At 42.6% G+C, this 19,331-nt stretch overlaps 1 protein-coding gene across 1 annotated transcript in view; it reads right to left on the bottom strand.

Annotated features, from left to right (window-relative positions):
* Positions 1-6,062, bottom strand: part of LOC124551288 — an 84,919-nt gene extending 78,857 nt beyond the window's left edge. Inside the window, exon 1 of the mRNA XM_047126290.1 lies at positions 5,987-6,062. Within this exon, the coding sequence (XP_046982246.1) occupies positions 5,987-6,043 (57 nt within the window). The 5' untranslated portion in view covers positions 6,044-6,062. The remainder of the gene's footprint in view (positions 1-5,986) is intronic.
* Between the last annotated feature and the right edge of the window lie 13,269 nt (positions 6,063-19,331).

The following is a 19,331-nucleotide window of genomic DNA, read 5'->3' as shown; positions in this document are numbered from 1 at the left end:
GGATTCAAGCGGCCGAAAACGGCTCGTCACCGGCAGTGCGAGCGGCTCTGGAGCAGCGCAGGATGGCCCAGATCGAGCAGAACGCCCTCTAGGAGAAAGCGGAAGAACTAGTTTATGGACCCCGAAGAGCAGATTGAACGTACGCTGCGTAATATTGCATTTATATGTAGTCAAAACTTCAAACGCGTTTTTCTCGAAAGGACTTTTTTTGATCGCGCGGTATGGTAACTTCAAATTTACTGAACCGATTGACATGACTCTTTGTTTCCGACGAAGCTAACTAAATTGTCTAGGAGTTGTTCCACTTTTATTCCGATCCATCAACTATAAATATTTTTACTTGGCCGACGAAGTCGAAAAATCGATGAAAAAAACCCTATTTTTTCAAATGACCGCCATTTTGTTTCCTATGGTCCAAATAACTTAAGCGAAGTACAACTCCTAAAGAATCTTATATACTTCGCTAACGTCAACTCAATTTTGATTTGAGACCAGCCGGCTGACCTTTGACATACTGTGCGTGCAGGTCTACATCGAAATTTTGTTTCGTTCCGACGGCATTTTCGCCTTTGCTCTTCGACATTTCCGGTCGAAAAAATTCCAGTTTGTAGAGGAAATATCAATAAACATTTTGACCAAATTGAAATTGATAGCCATAACACATCTCGAGGAAAAAACTCTCAAAGAACGTCTTTTTTCGGGCCAAAGATAGTAAACCTCCCTTAATATGCTGTTTTTTCTCTGCGTCTAACAGTTTTTCCACAAGCATGTCAAATAATTTAGTATATGATGTTTTCTATATGTTCTTAACTGCGCCACTAAGTAGACTACCCCTCTCTGTATAGGCTAACCGTTTTGTATCCACCTGACTTGCTACCCAGAGGAAAATTAAAATTAATAGCTTCCTCTTGGTGCACATTCTTGGAGGTAGTAACCAACCTAAAACATAGCTACAATTATTAGTCTGCAGATGAAGTAAATACTGATGTAATGTTGTTCAGTACACTGTCCTCAGTCACTAAGAAAAACGTCTGCATTTACACCCCTAACACCCCGAACATTCGCTAATTGGTTCATTGAACTACATTTTTGCTGCTAAAATTTTTCCCTCACACAACCATTCGTTTTTACGTTGTTACTCTATACAGGGTTCTACTTTCTCGATGATTTGTTCCTGTGTCTTCAGTATCTTACACAGTTGATCGGTTAAGATGATTTTTCCAGAGTCCAAGACGTATTTAAGAAAATTATATAACACGTGAAAACAATCTGAAAATGCCGAGAACATTACATTTTCCCCTTCAAAAATACATTGATACGAAAGAGACAGATGTCCTGGTGACCACCACTATGTGATGTCGACAACCTCAAACACTCATGAGCTGGCCGCTGTGGCCGAGCGGTTCTAGGCGCTTCACGCCTCGGGCATGGCTTTGTGTGCTGTTCTTAGGTTAGTTAGGTTTAAGTAGTTCTAAGTTCTAGGGGATTGATGGCCTCAGATGTTAAGTCCCATAGTGCTGAGGACCATTTGAACCATTTTTGATCTTGTGGACTCCGCGCCCATTAATGATGGTTGGTGAACGACACAACCAGCCTCAACTACTTTTCAAGTGTTTCATTTTAGCGCCATAACCGATTTTGGGCTACCACGTCCAGTTTCAGACGGCTAATAGTTTTCATTACGGAGATGTTTTGATCAACAGCATGTAGTCTGCCCAGAATACGTTCCAGGAGATGGCGATCTGTATCGGTGTGGCCCACGTGGTTTTGTAGCTCGATATATATGTTCCTGAATTCCGCCATAGCACACGTATTGTAAATAAATCACTGTGGCTCACTTCGTAATATTCTTAAAATGCATGTCGAGCCTCGCACGTGCATTATACACTTGATTTTTTTCCTTTAAATTGAAAAGACTGTATGATTATGACATGTTCGATATGTCTGCCATCATTGGCGATGATGTGGCGCAGACGAACAGCGAACTTCTGCATCACCCGCTGAAGTGTCGAAACATCGATGAAGTCGATGACCTCTTGAAAGGCTCAGCGATTGTTTTGGGGTTATTGTTGTACACCTTGTCTTTATGACAGCCCCACAGAAAGAACTCGCATGTGTTCAGAGGATATGACACCAAATTCAGATCCGGAGAATATGGCGGCGAATCGAGGCCTCTGGGTACCCCAGAGCCAGAATGCGGCCCCCAAAGCGCTCCTCCAGGACATCAAACACTATCCTGCTTCAATGGAGTTGAGCTCCGTCCTGCATGGACCACCTATTGTGGAAATCAGGGTCGCTTTGGACAATGGCGATTAAATTATTTTCCAAAATCTTCACGCACCGTTCGGTAGTCACCGTGCCATCAAGGAATATCGCACCGATTGTTCCGTGATTGGACACTGCACACCACACAGTCACCTGTTGAGGGCGAAACGACTTCTCGATAGCGAAATGCGGATTCTCAGTCTCCCAAATACACCAATTTTGTTTACTGACGAACTCATACAAATGAAAGTGGCTTCGTCGTCATAGCAAATTACGCCCATGCGCATACAAATTCCAGCCATGCCCCGTGGCCAACCGTGTAGTTTGAATGTCCCAATGGAAATCATTCAGAGGTTATGGTAATTTTATTTCATATAGTTCAATATATATATATATATATATATATATATATATATATATATATATATATATATATATATATAATCAAAAGTATCCGGACAGCTGGCTGAAAATGACGTACACGTTCGTGGCGCCCTACATCGGTAATGCTGGAATTCAGTTCAGTATGGTGTTTGCCCACCGTTAGCCTTGGTGACAGCTTCCACTCTCGGAGGCATACGTTCAATCAGGTGCTGGAAGGGGAATGGCAGTCCATTCTTTCCGGAGTGCTGCACTGAGGATAGATATCGAAATCGGTCGCTAAAGCAGGGAACCAACTTGGCGTTCCAAAACATCCCAAAAGTGTTCTACAGGATTCACGTCAGGACTCTGTGGCGGCCAGTCCATTACAGGAATGCCATTGTCGTACAACCACTCCGCCACAGGCCGTGCATTATGAACAGGAGCTCGATCGTGTTGGAAGATACAATCGTCATCCCCGAATTGTCCTCAACAGTGGGAAGCAAGAGGGTGTTTAACCACGTTCGAAGTCCGTGAATTCCGCGGAGTGCCACATTCTGTCCTCTCACGATGTCTAATGACTACTGAGGACGCTGATATGGAATAGCTGGCAGTAGCTGGCAGCACAATGCACCTAATATGAAAATCATATGTTTTTGGGGGCGTCCGGATGTTTTTGATCACATAGTGTTTATACACTATTGGCCATTAAATTTGCTACACCACGAAGAAGATGCTGTGATATGTAAATGAGTAGCTTTTCAGAGAATTCACACAAGGTTTGCGCCGGTGGCGACACTTACAACGTGGTAACGTGAGGAAAGTTTCCAACCGATTTGTCATACACAAACAGCAGTTGACCGGCGTTGCCTGGTGAAACGTAGTTGTGATGCCTGATGTAAGGAGGAGAAATGCGTACTATCACGTTTCCGACTTTGATAAAGGTCGGATTGTAGCCTATCGCGGTTGGGGTTTATCGTATCGCGACATTGCTGCTCGCGTAGGTCGAGATCCAATGACTGTTAGCAGAATATGAAATCGGTGGGTTCAGGAGGCTAAAACGGAGAGCCATGCCATATCCCAATGACCTCCTATCACTAGCAGTCGAGATGAAAGGCATCTTATCCGCATGGCTGTAACGGATCGTGCAGACACGCCTCGAACCGTGAGTCAACAGATGGAGACGTTTGCAAGAGAACAACCATATGCACGAACAGTTCGACGACGTTTGGAGCAGCATGGACTATCAGCTCGGAGACCACGGCTGCGGTTACCCTTGACAGGAGCGCCTGCGATGGTGCACTCAACGACGAACCTGCTAAACGTCATTTTTCGGATGACTCTAGGTTCTGTTTACAGCATCATGATGGTCGCATCCGTGTTTGGCGACATCGCGGTGGACGCTCACTGGAAGCGTGTATTCGTCATCGCCATACGGGCGTATCACCCGGCGTGATGGTATGGGGTGCCATTGGTTACATGTGTAGGTCACCGCATTGACGGCACTTTGAGCAGTGGACGCTACATTTCTGATGTATTACGGCCCGTGGCTCTACCCTTCGTTCGATCCCTGCGAAACCCCACATGTCAGCAGGATAATGCACGACCGCACGTTGCAGGTCCTGTACGGGCCTTTCTGGATACAGAAAATGTTCGACTGCTGCCCTGGCCACCACATTCTCCAGATCTCTCACCAATTGAAAACGTCTGGTCAATGGTGGCCGAGCAACTGCCTCGTCACAATACGCCAGCCACTACACTTGTTGAACTGTGATATCGTGTTGAAGCTGCACGGGCAGCTGTACCTGTACATACCATCCAAGCTCTGTTTGACTCAATGCCCAGGCGTATCGAGGCCGTTATTTCGGCCAGAGGTGGTTGTTCTGGGTACTGATTTCTCAGGATGTATGGACCCAAGTTGCGTGAAAATGTAATCAAATGTCAGTTCTAGTATAATATGTTTGTCCAATGAATACCAGTTTATCATCTGCATTTTAATGGCCAGTAGTGTATATTCTTGTACAGTGTGGAGCAGACGACATGCTGTTAGCCGAAACATCTGTGCAACGAAAAATATTATCCACCTGAAGATGAGCATAGTAGCCTGACCCCGGTTATGGCACTAAAATAAAACATTCTGAAAGTATCTGAGGCTGGTTGCGTCATTCACTAACTAGAAACTGTGTGTTTGTCTTTAGGCACCTTGGGGAAGATCAGTTTGGATTCCGTAAAAATATTGGAACACATGAGGCAATACTGATCCTACGGCTTATCTTAGAAGCTAGATTAAGGAAAGGCAAACCTACGTTTCTAGCATTTGTAGACTTAGAGAAAGCTTTTGGCAATGTTAACTGGAATACTCTCTTTCAAATTCTGAAGGTTGGAAGGGTAAAATACAGGGAGCGAAAGGCTATTTACAATTTGTATAGAAAGGAAATGGCAGTTATAAGAGTTGAGGGGCATGAAAGGGAAGCAGTGGTTGGGAAAGGAGTGAGACCGGGTTGTAGCCTATCCCCGATGTTATTCAATCTGTATATTGAGCAAGCAGTGAAGGAAACAAAAGAAAAATTCGGAGTAGGTATTAAAATCCATGGAGAAGAAATAAAAACTTTGAGGTTCGCCGATGACATTGTAATTCTGTCAGAGACAGAGTTTTGCTATTTGGGGAGCAAAATAACTGATGATGGTCGTAGTAGAGAGGATATAAAATGTAGACTGGCAATGGCAAGGAAAGCGTTTCTGAAGAAGAGAAATTTGTTAACAATGAGTATAGATTAAAGTGTCAGGAAGTCGTTTCTGAAAGTATTTGTATGGAGTGTAGCCATGTATGGAAGTGAAACATGGACAATAAATAGTTTAGACAAGAAGGCAATAGAAGCTTTGGAAATGTTGTGCTACAAAAGAATGCTGAAGATTAGATGGGTAAATCACATAACTAATGAGGAGGTGTTGAATAGGATTGGGGAGAAGAGAAGTTTGTGGCACAACTAGAAGAAGGGATCGGTTGGTAGGACATGTTCTGAGGCATCAAGGGATCACCAAGTTAGTATTGGAGGGCAGCGTGGAGGGTAAAAATCGTAGAGGGAGACCAAGAGATGAATACACCAAGCAGATTCAGAAGGATGTAGTTTGCAGTAGGTATTGGGAGATGAAGAAGCTTGCACAGGATAGAGTAGCATGGAGAGCTGCATCAAACCATAGGACTGAAGACCACAACAACAACAACAACAACAACAACAACTGACGGCACACGAATACGCGGACTTTACTCGTAAAGTATTTGCGAAAGGCTCCAGGCAGTAAGGAAACGGTGCTTGGAGCCTCCAGCAGTTGTAGCTGGAGGAGCCGCTCGCTGGCTTACCTTCGAGGCGGCGGAGAAGAGCAGCGCGCTTACTGCGGCGATCAGGAGCGTCCTCATGGCGGCTGGCGGAGGGAGGCTGTGACGCCGGGCTGCGTGGACGCAGCCTCACTTATACCCCGTCCCCGCGACGTCTCATTCCGCGTGACGTGGCGGCAAAACAGAAATTACTGTCAGCTGGCACGAGCGGAGCGAGTCGGTTCCCTCACCTGTCGCAAAAGTTTGTTCAGTACACTTCCTGCTGTCGAGCTGACGTGACAGGCTGGACACATATTTTTTTATTATTTTCACCGCCTGTTGTGGGACGGTCGCAGTAAGTTGTTTCCGGAGCTGTCAGCCTGTCAGTGGCTCTGGTCAGCAACGAAAAAGAAAATTACACACTTTGCTTGCTATTGTTGAGATGAAATCACGTGAACGGAACGTGCCTTCCTGGAAAGTGGATAAATTCTAGTGTCCGATACCACCCGTCGGCTTTGACCAATGACGTGATACGTAAGGCAAAGATGCTGCAATGGACAATCTATGAGTCGAACGGATCATATTCTTAAACAAACGAATGCAACATGCCATAAAATAATACATTTAACGCGGCTATTATTTACTCTCGAATTTCATTTAAAAGAGTTGAAGATGACTGAAATAAATAATAACAGGAGAGCAATTACAACTGCATTATTATATTTTCCACACGTACTGCAAAAACGATCTAAATAATGAACCGTCGAATAGTTGGAATCGGTAACTACAAACAATCTAAGTAGGAGCTCATTTCTAGTTACCGATTCTGGTGTTACTGTTTGTTGCGCAAAAATCTTATAACATATCAGAAACGTGCTTAAAAAAATGATCTTGCTAGTGAACTACAGAATACGACTAGACTTTCAAAAAATGAAAATCTTTACACACATTACTGCACACGTAAAGAAATAAAACGCAAAAATGACCAAACCTTGCAACCGATAACTATACTACACGAAAGTCACACCAGATACAGTAGCTCCAAATAACGCTCAGTAAAATCCGTACACCAGGAGTCACAGTAAAAATGCCCGCATCTCGTGGTCGTGCGGTAGCGTTCTCGCTTCCCACGCCCGGGTTCCCGGGTTCGATTCCCGGCGGGGTCAGGGATTTTGTCTGCCTCGTGATGGCTGGGTGTTGTGTGCTGTCCTTAGGTTAGTTATGTTTAAGTAGTTCTAACTTCTAGGGGATTGATGACCACAGATGTTAAGTCCCATAGTGCTCAGAGCCATTTTTCACAGCAAAACTAAGAGAAGTGTAGCAGAAACATCGATAAGGCGTGTTTCCTCACAGGGTTATTTGGTAAGAGTGATAGCGTTATGGAGATGTTTAGCAAACTCAAGTGGCAGACTCTGCAAAAGAGGCGCTCTGCATCGCGGTGTAGCTTGCTGTCCAGGTTTCGAGAGGGTGCGTTTCTGGACGAGGTATCGAATATGTTTCCCCCTACTTATAGCTCCCGAGGAGATCACGAGTGTGAAATTAGAGAGATTCGAGCGCGCACAGAGGCTTTCCGGCAGTCGTTTTTTCCGCGAAGTATATGCGACTGGAACAGGAAAGGGAGGTAATGACAGTGGCACGTTAAGTGCCCTCTGCCACACACCGTTGGGTGGCTTGCGGAGTATAAATGTAGATGTAGATAAAACTGGCTACATAAAAAGAAACTTACCGGATATGAACTTCCAAAGGAGTCAACGATCGAGGTTGACAAGAACGAGATAAGGACGTAACAAGAAATAATAATGTTAGAAGGTCAAACTGTAACGAAAGAAGTAAAATCCAGAATAACTAATGAAAAAAATAATAAGAAACGCAAACTGCCAAGCACGAATGAGGTACCACTCAAATCAGTTCTTCCCTAACACCCGCCCTCAATCAGACGTAAAATTTTAAAATAGTAAAAAAATGAAAAGACGAGTCAGTAACATAAACCCTCCGGCAAAGACACAACAATACCCCTCGGCCCACCATTGTAACCAGAAAATATTAAAACTACAGAAAAACCTCCCTGCAGAGAAACCAAAAATGTAGCACTGGCACAATGTAGTAACATAAAAAAACGCAACGTAAAACAAGAAAAAAGTATCAGACCCAACAACACCTAACTAACAAAACGAGGCTTGTACATTTTGCTGACTACTTTCACAAATGCAAGAAATAAACAATAACCTTTAGGAATACTCTTCCTTCAACAGTATTCATCTAAATGGCCTTGCAACACAGAAATACTTCTCTTTCCCTGCCCGACAACAGATTTTACAGCCCCCCAATACCCCTCGATAGTTACACGCCCCCGTCTTGCAATCTTTAAACTGAATATTGTGATTCACGACCAAATTATGATAACCCCTTTCACCCAACCCCTTGTACGAAGCAAACCCATCCGACATGACTACAGAAGCTTCTTCCACATATTCTTCTATTAAAGATGTCAAGACTTCGTTTGTCCGATTTGGTACTAACCTAAATACATCAGCACAATCTCCTCCAGAAACTACTACTCCAAAAACCCAAAGCCCAACAACCTCGTAACCCCTTTCGTACTTTCTCTTTCCAAAATGTGACTCATCTACTTCAACTATAACCCCTGCCACCCCCCCCCCCCCCCAACCCCCTCCCATACTTTATAAATTCCCCGCAGACCAGTCGACTACAGTGCCACACGAAACCTCTGCTTCGTGCATGACATATTTGCAAGAATATTCATAGCAAAAATAGTAGGTTAGCATGACAATTACTTCTAAATTCAGCCTCGATCTTTCGAAACACGTCCCCCTGCGTATGGATCTCCATATGTTATTTTTTTGCTCATGAATTCGTCGGAAGTTCGTGATGACGCAACCTTCGTCAAAACCATAAATTTACACAGACACAACACTTGCAAAATTCAGCAATGACGCCCAATGGTTGCAAAAATTTTATATTTGATTTACGGTCACTCATTTTCTGAAGCAGAATTTTCGCAGTAAAAACAACTGACTCATCCATAATGAACAGCGTCAGAAATCAAGACCTTATAAATCACGACAACTTATAAATCACGACCACATTAGTTAACAAAAGATGTCGAAAACAAATTACGAGATGAAAACAAAACTATCTACATCGATTTTTTAATATATGCGTGCAACGAGTAAATCCATAGAAATAATTTAACGTTCAGCGACAGCAATCTGCGGCACAAACAAAATTTACATCACACCTTACGTCATTGGTCAAAGCCGATGTGTGGTATCGTGCACTAGAATTGACCCCGAAAAGTCATGAAACTAACAGAAATATTTTGGAGAAAGTAACGTCTCCTCTACAGGAATCAACATGGAGCAGAGGTCTTGTCAAACTCAGCCCACTTTGAAGTATATTTCCGCCATTTTACTGTGCATATGCCTTTATTTTATATAACTATCACGATTCTACAAATGTTCAGTAGTGAGAAGGGCCGTAGATTATTAAGCCATTCCAGTATCACTGTAAAAATTATCGAAGTAATGCTACTTACATATTGGTTATAATAAGAGTTTGTTAAGAGAAATAATCGTTAAGATCTATTAAACTGAGCGTCTCAGCGTTGTAACATTATGTGATTGCCTTATCATTTTAAATCATTCACTAATCGAGCAGTCCCTCGGCAACAGCTACAGTTAGCAAATAATGTTGCGAGAATGTAAAAGGCGAACGTCCTGTGACGTAACGTGTTTATTGTCGAAGCGCCGTCAGAAGCGAAAAACAGACAGAAGAAGGAGAGCTTGTATGCAGTTTGGAAGGTAGGAGACGAGATACTGGCAGAAGTAAAGCTGTGAGGACGGGGCGTGAGTCGTGCTTGGGCAGCTCAGCTGGTTTTTGTCAGCTCCCAGGTGGCGGTACGGACACGTTGCCCCACGAGCCTCACTGGTCTCCCCCAGTCGGCATACTCGCCGGTCTCACTGTCAGCCCCAGTGATCATCTCGGATGTTCCGGCCCAGTTCCATTATATACGATACTTCTTTCTTGAACTCAGTTATCTACGCCTCACCTTACCAAGACAGCTTTTACTCAAGACAAAGGCAGTATACAATGTACTCCAATTAGGTCGTCCACCTAACCCGATTGAACAAAAGTTCCCCAGGTTGACTGGCGTCATGTATGGCGCGCGGTGTTCGCCTGTTGCCTTGACACGAAAGTTCAATCTGTCTGGTACCTAACTGTCAATGGTAAGCAAATCAACCAACTTCGCCTTCATCGCATCCACCTCGCCCAATCGCCTCTATGTTCCACGTGTGGAGTGCCAGACAATGACGAACATCGGTTTGTTTGCGGACCGGCGGCGGAGGTTTGGCACTTGATTCGACGTATTGTGGCTTTCCTAAAGCGGGACATTCCGGATCGGATTATTCCCCTTTCATTATTATTTCCGGAACGTGACTATTTTCCTCGGACGAAGACCAATGCTGTGAATTGGATTCGCGGACATGCCATTCACTACCTATTTGGACAAACTGTAGACTCTGTACTCGATTTTTGGACATACCTCAATGACCGTCATTATGTCGTTGTCCGTCACCAAAAATACAGACAATTTTTCTCGAAATTCCTAGGGAGTGCTTTCCACGACCCGCCTCGCAGCTGGAATGTGTTAAGCCAAGAGAGAAGAAGGTTTCCTGTTTGAACCAATGAACATTTCTGAACAATTGAACGGAACACATCAATTTCGAGAAGACGTGACTCAACATATTACCAGCGGGTCACAGAAGGCCTCTGACCAATTACACAACAAAACTAAAAAAAAATTCAGAAAAAGCAAGATTTAGTTTTGTTTGTAAGGATAGCCCTAACCTTGATTTCCCATATTTGCCCTGGTATACAGGCAGCTCTCTGGGGTAGGTTTAGTCAGGAGCCAACGCCTGAAGTGGACCAGATTTTTTTGTTATAGGATGAAAAGTGGCGGTGGCACTTACGGTTTTTTTAGTTCCATTTTCCTAAGGGGCTTTAAAAAAAGGGAAAAAATTAAAAAAAAGAAAAAACAAAAAAGAATGAAAGACAAAAAAATAAAATTAAAAAAAGAAAAGTAAAAAGAAAAAGGTTGGTAGAGCACTTGCCCGCGAAAGGCAAAGGTCCCGAGTTCGAGTCTCGGTCCGACACACAGTTTTAATCTACCAGGAAGTTTCATATCAGCGCACACTCCGCTGCAGAGTGTAAATCTCATTCTGAGAAGAACACTTTTACACATTCTTTTGATGTACGAGATATTCTCGATGAACAGTTACTCAGTTACTCATTTTCTCTTGTCTCTTGTAACTTGTGTCGGACGCGAATGTCTTGCCGACGTATTATTATTGTTAAAAATAATGTTATTTCAGTGTAAAGTTAAAGTGCAGTACTAAAAATGCAATACTGCATATCAGTAGATTTATTGTGCGACGTGTATGTGAAAACGTCAAAGGAATTATTTTCATGACGAGAAGAGAAATGCCAGTCTAAACGGCACCCATGTTAAATCCTTCATTGCAGTGTAAGTTCATCTATTAATTGCCATAAATTCAGAGTTAAATGGAACTGGTGTATGGACTATTTATTTAGTATAGAATCTATGTCTCACTCCTTCATGAAGTTATTTAATTTTCTTTATGTTTCTGCCAAATAGAGAGCTCACAGTCCCGAATTCTTTCGTCGAAATCGGACGGAAGTTGCATGTGGCGAAATATTTTCTCCGCGCCATATTCTACTGGTAAATGCATGATAAACTACGGTCCCTTAGGAAATTCATGTTGTGCTATCCAAAAACAATTATATTTTGAATAGGCATTTACTCTCCTCTCCAATGCAACTTCCGACTAATCAGACGATCCAACAAGAAACAGCCGCACACGGTCCGCGTTCGCAAATATATTTCCACCGCTCATTATAGCTATATGTTACAGCACAAAAGTAAACATATAATTATAATTGCCGGCCGGTGTTTTAGGCGCTACAGTCTGGAACCGCGTGACCGCTACGGTCGCAGGTTCGAATCGTGCCTCGCGCATGGATGTGTGTGATGTCCTTAGGTTAGTTAGGTTTAAGTAGTTCTAAGTTCTAGGGGACTGATAACCACAGATGTAAAGTCCCACAGTGCTCAGAGCCATTTGAACCATTTTGTTATAATTAGCGACTAAGAACGGGGAGATTTATAACTGTATGTTTATGTATACACATTACGTAAACATATCGTTATAGCGTGTACATAAGTACAAAGTCACCGAAATATATCGCAGACACGTAGCAAACGTACACTGATTCACCAAAGAAATGGTACAGGCATGTGTAATCAAATACAGGGATATTTAAACGGGCAGAAAACGCCGCTGCGGTTGGCAACGCCTATATAAGACAACAGTTGTTAGATCGGTTACTGCTGCTACAATAGGAGGCTATCAACACTCAAGTGAGTTTGAACGTGGTGTTATAGTCGGCGCGCGAGCGATGGGGCCCAACAACTCCGAGGTAGCCCTGAAGTGGGGGTTTTCTCGTACGACCAAGTGTACCGGGAAACATCAGGAATCCGGTAAAACATCAAATCTCCCACGTCGCTGCGACCGGAAAAAGAATCTGCAAGAACGGGACCGACGACGACTGAAGAGAGTCGTTTAACGTGACAGAAGTTCAACTCTTCCACAAACTGCTGCAGATTTCAATGCTGGGCCATCAACAAGCGTCTGCATGCGAACCATTCAACGAAACATCATGGATATAGGCTTTCGGAGCCGAAGGCCCACTCGTGTACCCTGACTGCGCGAAACAAAGCATTACGCCTCGCCTGGACCCATCAACAGTGACACAAGACTATTGATAAATGGAAACGTGTTGCCTGGTCGCACGAGTCTCGTTTCAAATTGTATCGAGCGGATGGGCGTGTACGGGTATGGAGACATAAATCCATGGACCCTGCGCGTCAGCAGGGGACTGTTCAAGCTGGTGGAGGCTCTGTAAAGGTGTGGGGCGTGTCCAGTTTGAGTGATATAGGACCGCTGACATGTCTAGATACGGCTCTGACAGGTGACACGTATGCAAGCGTCCTGTCTGATACCTGCATCCATTCATGTTCATTGACTTGGGCAAATCCAGCAGGACAATGCTATACCCCACACGTCCAGAATTGCTACGGTGTGGCTCCAGGACATTTCTCTGAGATTAAACACTTCCGATGGCCACCAAACTCCGCAGACACGACCATTATTGAGCATATCTGCGATACCTTGCAAAGTGTTGTTCAGATGAGATCTACACCTCCTCGTACTCTTGCGGATGAACAGCCCTGCAGTATTCATGGTGTCATTTCCCTCCAGCAGTTTCTTTCGCTCTTCAGTGTATTTTCCAAATATAGGATAGTTGAGCGACAGAATAAACATCAATACAGTCGTTACGTGTGCAGTGAACATGGCCTGAAAATATATTGTCGAAGTTACTGGTTGACTGATGGTCAAAGACGTAAGGTCGTAAGCATGAAGGTGAAAAAACAAGGGAGGTGTCATTACGTCACAGACTTGAAGCCGATGTCCGCCATCTCAAATAGTCCAAAATATTAGGTTCACACACTCTGAGACGCTCGTGCCCAGTTTCGACCGTGTGCGGTGCTTTAGTTGTGTAGAGACATACTCGTTTCACCAAAAATGTCAGCTTTCGTTGTTTACGGGTGCACTAATCGATCTGATCGTAATCTAAAGTTTAAAGCAATCACATTTAATTCGTAAGTGGAGCCGTCCAAGCAATATTTTCTTTTCTATACATGAATTATTGTTGTATTCTTTACTTTTACTGTAGTGGTTTTATTTCTGTCATTTGACTTGAGGTTTTGTCTCACATTACTCAGTGTCCGTTCTCTCTCTTCTTTGCTGCGTTTTTCATTGCCTTGCTTCTCTTCTCGTTGCTCATGTTCATGGGCCGGCAGAGAGCAAGTATGTAAGTCTTTTGAAAATGTGAACGCTAAAAATGTTGTGCATATGAGTTGAAATATGAAAATGTGACGTACAAGAAGCAATACTGATACCAGTAAACAAACAAGCTTCTGTTTTGGAGTTCCAGTTTCATTTGCTGTCGATATAAGCACAGTAAAAGTGGAATTAAATAGATTACGGAAGCATGCTTTTCACATAGCTTCCTTCTCGTTCCAAAATATAGCAGCAAAAAACGAGTTACGCTAACGAGGCAAAATATGTCGTATCACTAGAGCAAATACGCATTCAGGAGCAGAAAAACGTTCGCAATTCTTTGCTGACACTATATTATTTATGTAAGAACTGTAATTCTTGGTATTTAAAACAGCTCTTGCATACACACGACAGAAATAATTAGCAAGAAGCAATCGTAAACAGTGGTCTCCTAATGTTTCAGGTTACTTAAAATGGCAGCAGGCGCCACCCACTCGGGCTTCAAAACAACGTACAATCGAAGTCTGTAGCGCCATCTCGCTTCTCCTTTTATCTCCACGATTGTAAGTCTGTGTTGCATATTCCATGTTTACGCAAAGACCATAGATAAAATTGATATGCATTCGCACTTATTTGGAGCAACAGTGTTATTTTTGAATTCATATTTGGAACACGAATGTTATCTGTGCATAAAAGGTGTAAACAGTATGCTTATAACACGAAAATATGACATTAATCCGAAAAGAATAGCCCATTTCATATATTGGTTTAAATGAGAAACACCCATACATCAGTGCAGAGTAGCACAATTATAACAGCGACACAACACAACCGTCTGTCGAACCTTGTTATTCTCTTTTTATTTATTATTTAGCGTATGGCATTTAAGTACATTTCAGTATTGGATCATGTTATTCTACATTACATAACATTATATATATTCACAGACAAACATCTATTCCTTGTATATATTCAATGGATTTTTTCGGATGCCATGAGGAATTCTTCGAAGTCCCGGCTGGACGCTCTGGCACTGCGTTCTCCTCTGATATGTTGGATGGTCTGCTTAGGCGCGCCACAGTCACATGCTGGCGACAACAGCAGTCCCCATTTTAAGAGTGAGTCAGCACATCTTCCATGGCGAGTTCTTAGTGGGTTCAGAGTTGACCAGATCTTGCGGGCCTGATCAAACCCTGGGACTGCCTCAGTAATACAAGGTATTAGTGGCAAGTTGTTGGGGCATTTTGGAGCCATTCTCTTCTCCAAGAGTTGATGTTAGCCCCAGTGAGGCTGTCGAGATCAAGAGAAGGATGTTGAACGAAGCCTCTTGATACACGGATCAGGTATATCGATGTATACCGGTAATTCAGGGTTTGCTTCGATCTTGTTGTATTCCCTGACCAAGGCTGGTTCTCGTCATATTTTTGGGGGTGGTATATAACTGAGGACAGGTAGCCATATGTTAGGTGTAGACCTAACAGTTTCTGAAATAATGCGCATCGTGTTGTTAAGTTCGGCATTGATTTTGTTCACATGGCTACTGTTTAGCCATACTGGTGCACAGTGCTCCACCGCAGAGTATACCAGGCTCAGCGCAGACGTCCCGAGAGATGTTGCCGTTGATCCCCAGGTAGTTCCGCAGAGTTTATGGATGAGGTTGTTTCTTGTTCTCACCTTGGCAGCTGCTTTTGTAAGGTGTGATTTAAGTCACAAGGTTCTGTCTAACGTGACCCCCAGGTACATTGGCTCCTTGTTGTGGTTGAGGTGTGTGTCGTCAAGGTATACTTCCAGAGCTCTGTCGGCTTCTCTGTTACTGAGGTGGAAGCAAGTTACTTCTGTCTTCGTGGCTTTAGGCATAAGCCTCCATTTACGGAAGTATGCTGCCAGGGCAGACAGATCGGATATCAAGCTTTCTTCCATTGTATCAAAATCGGTGTGCCTTATAATGTTGGCCTATGTGTCATACATAAACATGGTACACAAAATTGCGGAAGCTTGCCATTAATCTCTATAGATAAAAGGCAGTGTCCTGGATGACTGATCATCACCCAGCCCAAACCGCTAAGGATAGAAACTTGAAGTTTGGAGAGGATGTGGATCTTATACTGTAGGAATCGTTTAAGGAAGGATTTTCCGAAATTCCATTCGTAAAGGGGAGAAACATGGGATTAAAGACTTCTGGAAAGTATGTCGCTATTAAGACAACTTTGAAGCTGGAACTACGAAAACTGGTATTTGGCTTCTTAAACAGAAAATAAAAAGTACGTGTTGCAGCGGTTTTGGAAATTCAACCACTAAGAGGTAAAACAGGAGGTGAAAGTTTTTTGAAAATAAATAGTTACTAAAGAACTACTGCATGGGGGCTTAATTATGTATAATGCAAATAATTTTATTTTTTGTCGTTGTATGTCCGGCTACGAAGTCTCGTAACCGGTTGGCCCTGACTGGTATTAGTACGCAATCTGACTGCATAGAATAACAACAAAGAACGAAAGAAAACTTCCGTTAACACAATTAATTACGTCCCCAGCAGCTATGAAAGCTACGAAGCAACAAGGCACAAGTGTAGCTGTTCTGTGTGTGGAAGTGTGATTCAACGTACACATCTGGCACGGTTCTTCCTCAAAAAGACAAGATATTTTAAATACCATTTACACTGAATTAATTAAATAAAACTGAAATACTATACTTGCACATAGAAAGCAGAATTACACTCTAATACATGAACACAAGCCAGATGCTTTGTTGACTGAACCTGTGACCAAGAGGCATTATTGTTTAAGACATTTGAAATAAAAATAAAAAAAATGTATTACCATCATATATATTGACGAAACATACATTCTGATCATTACAACATCCGCAATCGAACAGCATCGGCTGTTTAACCCATCAGAACAACTGCATACAACATGCTCACAACTAGTCACGGCTACATCGGAACTCCTACTGCCCACTTCTCAATAAGCACTCTCCACCACGACTTCTCGACAGGTACTCTCCACTACGACTTCTCAGCAAGCACTGCCAGTGGAGGCGGCTGAATAATACTCTTTGCCGCAATCTCTGGCGCTGTGACTCAGTGTAGCCACCTTTCATATGCCCCTCCTCCACGGGCTAGAATTTGATGGTATTTTTGCCAGCATTGGTGGTGAAAATACCACCAAATTCGTCCAAAAAATACAGACAAAAATTAAAAAGTAATATTAATAAGTAAATATCACATCACTAAATAAATTTTGGTTTTGCACTGACCCTTCAATAACCTAATATATATAATACAATAGGGAATACAAATGCTTTCCTACATGTGATTTTACACAATAGTTTACACAAGTATAATTCAATCAATGGCACCATCAATGACGAATAGGTGCAGGTAAGAGTCTCATAACATCTCATAAACAGTAAACACACAAAAAATCAGTTTTACAAATATTCACATAAAATCCTTTCAATAGTTCAATAAACAAGTAGAACTCCTCAGAGTAGTTGACAGTTCCAACAGTAGCACCCAGCAATGATCAACAGGTGCAAATAGCAGTCTCATAACATTTCATCAGCAGTATTTAAACAGCTTCAACAGTGGCACCCAAAAATGGCGAGCAGGCGCAGACACCAACAAGTGACATTATCTCAGTAGAAACAGTCCATTAGTGGCACCCAGTAATGTTGAACAGGTGCAGACACCAACAAGTAACATCATTTCAGTAAAGCAGTTCCACCAGTGGCACCCAGCATTGTTGAACAGGTGCAGACATCAACAAGTGACATTATCTCAGTAGGAGCAGTCCATCAGTGGCACCCAGTAATGTTGAGCAGGTGTAGACACCAACAAGTGACATTATTTCAGTAGAAGCAGTCCATCAGTGGCACCCAGTAATGTTGAACAGGTGCAGACACCAACAAGTGACATCATTTTAGTAGAAACAGTCCATCAGTGGCACCCAGCAATGTTGAACAGGTGCAGACACCAACAAGTGACATTATCTCAGTAGAAGCAGTCCATCAGTGGCACCCAGTAATGTTGAGCAGGTGTAGACACCAACAAGTGACATTATCTCAGTAGAAGCAGTCCATCAGTGGCACCCAGTAATGTTGAACAGGTGCAGACACCAACAAGTGACATCATTTTAGTAGAAACAGTCCATTAGTGGCACCCAGTAATGTTGAGCAGGTGTAGACACCAACAAGTGACACTATCTCAGTAGAAGCAGTCCATCAGTGGCACCCAGTAATGTTGAGCAGGTGTAGACACCAACAAGTGACATTATTTCAGTAGAAGCAGTCCATCAGTGGCACCCAGTAATGTTGAACAGGTGCAGACACCAACAAGTGACATCATTTTAGTAGAAACAGTCCATCAGTGGCACCCAGCAATGTTGAACAGGTGCAGACACCAACAAGTGACATCATTTCAGTAGAAGCAGTCCATCAGTGGCACCTAGCAATGTTGAGCAGATGCAGACACCAACAAGTGACATTATTTCAGTAGAAGCAGTTCCATCAGTGGCACCCAGTAATGTTAACAGGTGCAGGTAACAGTCCATAATATTCACTATCACTAATCAGACAGTTCATCAGAGTTCATCAGCAGAAATTAAACATCTCCTAAGTGGCACCCATTATGTTGAACAAGTGCAGGTAACAGTCCATAATATTCACTATCACTAATTAGACAGTTCATCAGAGTTTATCAGCAGAAATTAAACATCTCCTAGTGGCACCCAGCAATGTTGAATAGGTGCAAGCATGAACAACAGTTTGAATGCACACACACTTGCTTTTACAAAATTATTATCAATGCTCTTACACTGAACATACAAATTATAATAAACACACAATTGATATTAGATAATTGTCATATTAACTATTACAAATACACAAATACCAGTAAACCTATAATAATTATTGGTGTCAGTGCAAGCCAAAACAAACAAGTAAAATAATATTTAGGAGATAGGTCGGTACCAATTATTTGGGATTAGGAAAGGAAAACACACAAAACACACTCACTCATCTTTCATCCACATTTAAGTACTACTGTGTAATTGAATAGTGTTAACTGTGTAAATGCAATTCTGTCCAAAATTTTATGTTCAATTTGTGAATCAAGTAGTAGTGGCAGCAATGTATAACAGTCAATAATAGTTAGTCAACGTCGTAGTCATCATGTCAAGACCAATGTTTGCCAAGCCAAATCAAAATGTACGCTTTCTGAACAGCTGTCAGTGTGCCAAGATATCCAAATGCTTCCTCTCTCCAAAAAAAAAAAAAAAAGTATATACTGCTTATTGATTTCACAAAGTGTGTGTGTAGACAATCTACTTTCCACTTGAGTGTTCTAGTCTACCATCTTCATCCTCCTTGTTCCATATAAACCAACAAAAAAAAATAATATGCTCCTCACTTACTTTACCTCTTATCCACCAAAACTCCAATAATCATCA

The sequence above is a fragment of the Schistocerca americana genome, chromosome 9 (genome assembly GCF_021461395.2).
Source record: "Schistocerca americana isolate TAMUIC-IGC-003095 chromosome 9, iqSchAmer2.1, whole genome shotgun sequence".
NCBI lineage: Eukaryota > Metazoa > Arthropoda > Insecta > Orthoptera > Acrididae > Schistocerca > Schistocerca americana.
Note: the sequence above shows the minus strand (reverse complement) of the source record. Positions and strands in the feature narration are given on the sequence as shown.